The sequence below is a fragment of the Ornithodoros turicata genome, unplaced genomic scaffold (assembly GCF_037126465.1).
Source record: "Ornithodoros turicata isolate Travis unplaced genomic scaffold, ASM3712646v1 Chromosome12, whole genome shotgun sequence".
Taxonomy (NCBI): Eukaryota; Metazoa; Arthropoda; class Arachnida; order Ixodida; family Argasidae; genus Ornithodoros; species Ornithodoros turicata.
In genome coordinates this window covers 2,751,448-2,758,517 of record NW_026999301.1, presented here as the reverse complement: position 1 = coordinate 2,758,517, position 7,070 = coordinate 2,751,448, and the positions used below count along the sequence as shown (strand labels likewise).

General features: G+C 45.8%; 1 protein-coding gene across 1 annotated transcript; it reads right to left on the bottom strand.

The window, feature by feature from the left end:
- Window positions 1-2,471: 2,471 nt before the first annotated feature.
- On the bottom strand, window positions 2,472-4,241 carry LOC135371725 (uncharacterized). The gene is made up of 3 exons (XM_064605697.1): window positions 4,176-4,241; window positions 3,017-4,052; window positions 2,472-2,836 (listed from the first exon to the last, which is right to left on the bottom strand). The coding sequence occupies exons 1-3, from the start codon at window positions 4,239-4,241 to the stop codon at window positions 2,472-2,474; spliced, it is 1,467 nt and encodes a 488-aa protein (XP_064461767.1).
- Between the last annotated feature and the right edge of the window lie 2,829 nt (window positions 4,242-7,070).

Here is a 7,070-nt window from a genome sequence, read left to right as displayed (position 1 = left end):
TACATCCCTATTCCAATTATTGCCTCATCCTAATCCAAAATACTTAAGAATTTTACAGATAAAGCCACCACTCCAACCAAATGGCGCAGGAGAACTACCGACTCCACTTCACCGCCTTCAAGCTAAAAAGGAATTCAAGACACAACCAAGACAAACAAGATCACAGTTCATAAGGATAGAACTAAAACTGTAATAGCTATTTTCAACTTATTGTATTTCAATTATTATTCAACTTTACTAAATAAATGCTGACTAGCCAGGCCTCTACCCTTGACTGTGGTTTTGCTGATAATTCACCGTTCTTTTCTCTTCTATTCTCTTTCACTCCTAATTTTCCTTTTCCTATTTCCATCTCCTGTTCTCTGCGATATCTTCGGGTGGTACAGAGAACTGGAGACTCTCATCTTCCTTCGTCCCACTTCTATAATCCCTCCCAAAGCCCCACTTTCCTTATTTTTCTGTCCCTATCAGAATATAGGCAGTGGGCGAATTCACATGCAAAAGAAACAAAAGCCGTTGCAGGAGCCTGGCCGCTTGCGCGTGACTTGTCTCGCAATGGGGGTTTGTCAGACCTGAACCAACACGGCGGCTCTCTTTGCAGATTCAATCGACATCGGGCTTGGTGGGGTCTTCCCTCCTCGTCGGTCTTGCCGCGGCCGTTCTCTCCGCCGGGGATTTGCTCGAAGATAGTATCACTACTCTGCCCCCCAGCATTATGCCGGGTGTATACCTTCGGGTCGGTACCGGCGATGGGGCTCTCTTCGTCCAACCCTCTTCCCCTCCCCATCAGACCCTTCGAGGTCTTCTTTCCTATTTTAATGTCTCTATCCAAGGTGGTGGCTGTGCTATTTGTGTGCTCGTGGATCTTGCGTACTTTTTGGTGAATTTTGGCCCTTTGAAGACTGTGGATTACGTCGGGGAAAGCACCCGAGACACCGCGGGTGCCGAATTCTCCGGGATTTAAGCCCACAGTAAGATTTTTGGACAATTTATCACTTTTGGAGTTAGACCTAACTGCATTGTTTTGGCCATAACTTGTGAACGACTGGTTTGTTGGAGCTAAACGAGGTATCCAACGATAGCTTTCGTTGAGACACACACGCGAGTCAAAAAAAGTTTTGAATTCCGATTGACATTTCTCGAGTTATGGCTGGAGATGTGCAAAACCGCCATTGAGCACATGGAGAAAAAAGTTCTTGAAACAAGATAAACTTGGTATGGAAAGAAAGAAGTTGTCGAGCTGATCACGAATATCTTATTTGTTTGCCGATTGACACAATAGTTCGTGAGTTACGAGCAAAAGAAGTGGTCACATTGCGTCGCCATTGAGCATATGTAAACAAACTTACTCACAGGAGGCTAATCTTGGTGTCAAAAGATAGCGCTCAAATAGCAATTCACAGAGATGCGATTCTTTTCGCGCGGAGTTGTCTAGAGAGAGAGAGAATATGGTTTTAATGGCACAAAGGCAACAAAGGCCAAGTTCGGAAGATATCCGACAAAACGTGTCTCTGGTAAAAACAAAATGTGGTCGCCAACCCTGTGCAAAGCCGGGTCAGTCGAGCAACCCTGTTCGATCGCCGCCATTGTTGATGAGAGTCCGGGAAGGCGTTGCTTCAGTGGGCATGACGATGGCGCAATGTCCACAGCGTTCCGTGGTTTTTCCTATATTAGGATGGCAAAAGGACTTTACAGTGATACCCTCGTGCGTACCTTGTACCCCCGTTGCGTACGGTACACTAAAACTCTAGTATTGGCACACTTCAAACGGAAATAGTATAATAATGGAACTGCGATTTTCTGGCAAGATTTCGTGTGCCCAGGTACGGAATATCCAACGAACCCATTGCGGCACAGAGGTACAAGGAGGTTCTACACAACATGGGCCACGATGCGGTCATCAGCAGCTGCGGGCTTCTAGTCAGCCCCTCCTGCCCTTGGCTTATTGCTTCTCCTGACCGGATCGTGTTTTATCCAGTGGAGGATTCGTATGGAGTGGTAGAGATCAAGTGCCCGTATTCGCTACGCGACCAGCAAGCGTGCAGCCTTCCAGGGCTCAATTTCTGTTGTGAAAACGGACCAAAGCTAAAACGAGACCACCAGTACTATGCCCAGCTGATAGGACAGATGGCCATATCAGGGCTAAGCTGGGGAGACTTTGTCGTTTACAGCAAGGATTTTATTCTGATTGAACGGGTGAAGTTCAGCCAAAGCGAGTGGTCCACCATGAAGGAAATGCTGGACTATTTTTATTTTGACACACTGCTGCCATACTTAGAAACCACTATGTAGACCTCATGAAACCCCCCTGTATTATATGCCCCGAAAACATAACTGCAATAAATTATAAATATGATGGTACTTTCTGCTATGCTACTTCCCGTAGAGTACCTATTACAAAATCATATGGGTAACATACAACACGTTTATTTATACAGCAAGCCAGCAACAATTATTGATACAATACCTTACTAGTCACAACAGTCTTTCATAAGTGGCGACTGGAAGTTTGTAAGTATCGCACAGACAGTCCACACCTGATTTGCCAAAGGTGCTAATGATATGGGAATAGAGCGACCAAATATATGAAATCCCTTAATTCGTTGGATCCTTCTTTCTACGTGTATTCTAAGTGCAGCAATATTCTGTGTTTCCTGCACTACTTCTGGGGTGAATTGGTCTTTTCTGAGAAAAGGTAGAATGTTGAGACCCACACCTTTGCTCTGGAGCAGGTCATCGATCTTGAATCCTTTATCTGCCATTACGGAGTCCCCTGTCTCGAATGGCAGTTCTAAGAGTCCACTTCTTATCACGCATTCCTTGTCAGAGGTGCATCCTGTAAAGAGTTCGGACACAAAGGTGAGCAGTCCGTTTGGGGCGATACCGACAAGTCCTTTGAACGTGTGCGCTGACTTGTAGTGAGAGTACAGGCCAGACTGCGTTACAAATGAGGTTGGCACATCACATTTAACTTCTGTGGCGTCCAGAATGACACGTGTTGAAGATTATTTCTCACTAAAGTCAGGTGGCATCGCTTCGTCCACAGCCTCTCGTGATAGCCACAGTGGTAATTGCGCCAGCTGCCAGTACATAAAATCTATCCATGTTGAAAATATTCTTGACACTGTGCTGATAGAAATGCCAAACAGGGTTCCAAGGTGCTTGTGAAACAGACCAAGCCGCAGCTTCACGAGCACTAGAAAGAGCTGGTTTTCCACGCTGACCTTTTGTGGACGGCCACTCTGTTCACTACGTCTGGTACCTTCATTTCTTATAATATTCTTTCCATTTTCTCCTGGATCAAGGAAACTCAGAAGAGTACAGAAATGGCCGTAACTTGGAAGGCCTGTGTAGAACTGAATGTCGTCGTCGTCGCCCTTAAACTTGGCAATTCCGAAGGGTGTCACCTGTTCGAGCTCTTGGTTTTCAGCCTGTGCTATCGCAAGCTCAGAGCGAAGCAGGTGTATTTCACTGGTTTGGCTTTTCAGCTGCTCTTGAAGTCGTTCAAGTTCCACTTTAGTTGCCATTTCTGATGCTCTACTTGCAGCAAGCTCTTGTCTCAGTTGAGCAATAACCTCACCACATGCACAACTACTATCCAGTGTTGCTGTGAAGTTTTCATCGGTTGGCATTTCATCATCACCGTTGCAATGCGGATCAGCTTGTTCTCCACCACTTGGCACGTCACATTCCTCATTACACTGCCGCTCAGGTACCTGAACACGCTGTGCTGCAATTTCTTCAACAAGGTTCTCCTCGTCTGTAATGTCCTGCCGTCTTCGCTTCCGGTGTGTAGCTGGTGGTGGTTCCCTTTCACGAGGTGGCTTTCTTGATGTCTTCGTTTTGCAGAACGGGAAAATAGACGGCACAGCACAATGGTGTAGGTGCCGGTAGCCGTTTGCCACGTTCGCAAGAAAGTCCGTTTCAAGGAAGTGATGAGAGCACACCTTCGTGGCATTGGAAACGGTAAAAAATGTCCCTTCATCGCGCCTGATGGCAACGATCCACTTCTTCCGGAGCTCGGGATCTCTAGGAAATCGGTGGTAGGTCACCTGCGCGCACAATGGAAATTACAATAATCGGTTCAGTCACAGTTCAACAGCAACAAGTTCTGTAGTCCAAGCATAACGAATGAGTGCATTAAAGAGCGTGGTTGTAGGGAAAAACACTCTTACCTTTTGTCCAGACTTGTCAAGTCGGCCATGTTGCGTGCACAGTGGCACACAACAGTTTACGGGCATGATGACCAACCGAGAAAAGCTAAATGTGAGAACAGCCACGAAGGAAATACAACGCAAGACGATATTGGCGCGCCGCGACGCTCATCAACAATGGCGGCCGTGGGCTAGTTTCCGCTACCTGCACATAGATGGCGCTGGTCCGGGGCGAAATTTGCAAAGCGTCTATTGGACGGCCCAAAGTGCCCCTCACTGTAGCTATGGCGGGCTAGAATGAATGGTGTACCGATCGCCCTATTCAGTACATGGAGAGCGCGTAGAGGTGTGCGCCGCCGCCGGACGTCGGGACCTCGCCGTCGCCGGCGTACCAAAACTGTCGGTGCACCGCCGCCGCCGACGTTGAAAAATCGCGCGGCTATGTAATGTGCCCATTTTGATCCATTTTCTATAAACGAATATCTCCCATACCGAATATTTTTGTTTCTTTTTCTTTCATCTTAGGTTCCAGGCTTCATTTGTGGTGTTTTTAGCAGTAACAATTTCATCTTGTCAATTTCATCATTCAATTCTTGCAGGTTGTTTGCCGGTCATCCACCAACACCATGGCACTGGTCATTATCCACATACAGGGTGTTTTGTTTTTTATTCGTCACAGTTTAGTTTTTGTTTTTTGTTTACATTTTCGTTTAAAAAATAGCGGAACGAAATAGATGCCGCTTTTGAGTTGGTCAGGCGAATATTATCTCGAAGAAAGTATGTAACTATCAGATCATTAATTACCTAAAATTCATTACTTCTTTAATTAAGGAATTTCGCATAAAAGCGGGATAGCAGAACGGAAGATATTCATCGTTGAAAGCCATTCCATGTTTAAGAAATCTTTAAACGCGCACGTGTGTTGAAACATCCGACGCTGAATGTCGCTCCCTAGTGAAAATGTATCTGAGAGGCCTCTCAGGTCTAATATGTAATGGGACTGAGAGGACCTCTCAAGCTGGGAGGACCTCTCAAAACCTCTCAGAAGCTAATTCCCAGATCTGACATCGGAACATCAATGTTCAATTTCGCCGTCTACGCTGCACCTGTCGTCGGAGAGGTACAATCATACAGTGCTATGATACACCAGAGATAGATACAGACAAGTGCATGTCAACTCCACATATATTGAGTTCCTTCGATTGTACAGATACACTCAGGGCATGCACACTGCTATCAGATTATCTAACAGTTATTTCAAATGTCTTGCAGAATTGTGAATATCAAATATTTGTTGAAGGATCGCTCGCAAGAAACTACACGAAACGGTAAATAGCAGCAACAAAAACTAAATTTAGCACTTACATGTATACGAAGGCATGCAAGTCATCATCCACACGTACTCTGCGGTATTCCACAAAGCGTGAACTCATGGGACACATATTCGCAATGTCCGTACAGCGGCGATGAAAAATGTTCTTGAAGAACTCTGCTTCTTGGTGATCAAGTTCGTCTGTTTTACGTATACTTGGGGACTCGCGATGCACCGTCTAGTTTCCCTTGCTTGCGTAAGACGCCAACTAACTGGCGAGATTGGATTCTCATCACCTTGGGTTCTCACCACCTCTCGCTTCGTACGAGATTCATTTGTAAGAAATACAATTTCAGAATGTCAGTGTAAGTCAGTGTGTACGCATCGAAATATATAACATACCGTTTGGCACAAAGCGCCGTTGGTAACCTAACGTGGTTGGTAATCTTCCTATCGGCGTACATAATGGGTGTCTGCGAACAGTGGTAATAGCGTAAAGTGAACAGGAATGCCTGTCACTCACAAAAGCATATTTGACACATCGTCTACATACCTCAAAAACAGTTCGAATCCCGAAGACAAAACGGAAATTATTTGAGATCCGCAGCCGACGTCCTCACACTTCAACGTTTCAAACGCTTCCACTTACGTGCAGTGTCATAATGCACGGATTGCAAGAACAATAGCTTCAAGGGGAAACGACGATACAAGGTTATCACGGCACGTGTTCCTTGGAGGAATAATGCACAAACATGTGAAATCTTGCGAACTATTTTCCAAAGCGGACGAGGTAGCATGTCCCGCGGCGCGGAAAACATGTAGCAACATGCTCTGAGAGGTGTTGCACGACGCACTGTCGCAAAGCTGTCTGAGAGGTCCCCACAAACCCCTCAGGGCTACATGAATGATTCTACAACGTCTTCCAGATTTTCTCTAAAAAGTCCTCTCAGACCCCTCTGTGCTGCCTGAAAGGTCCTACCAGACCTTTCAAGATTTCTTGAAAGGTCCTCTCAGACCTCTCAGGAAATTTTGAGAGGTCTCTTAGACACATTTTCGATGGGGTATGCAAATGAGGGCTCCGAAACAAGAAGTACGCATTTGCCGAGCGCAGAAATGACGCGAGCTTCGCCTTATCTGGGTTGGAAAGCGATCTATCTGGCCAACAGATTCGCACCTACACCAATCAGCTCGATCGCTCTAAAGTACTTGGTCCTCTCACATGGATTGCCCGTCGCTCTTTCTGCGCTCGAAAAGTGCGTAGCAAATAGTGCATTTTGTGTGTGCCGGCGAAAAGCACCCAGTCAGAGAGGGTGTTTTCAATCGCGTAATTGCGGGACTTATAATGCGCGCGAAGCATGGCAGACTCAACCCACTCGCTCTGGACAAGTTTATAAGGTAAAACACTTTTATTCCGCGAGACCTTAATTTTCGCGAATTTTGCGAATCGAGAAAATTCGAGGAACTCGAGGAGCGTGCGAAATTTAGTTGTTGCGAATATATCCCTACTCGATTCGCGAAAATTTAGGGCTGCGAAATTAAAGGGTTTTAGTTTTTTTAATTAAGGGGTTTACAGTATTTATTCATGATAACTACAGCCTCTGCAA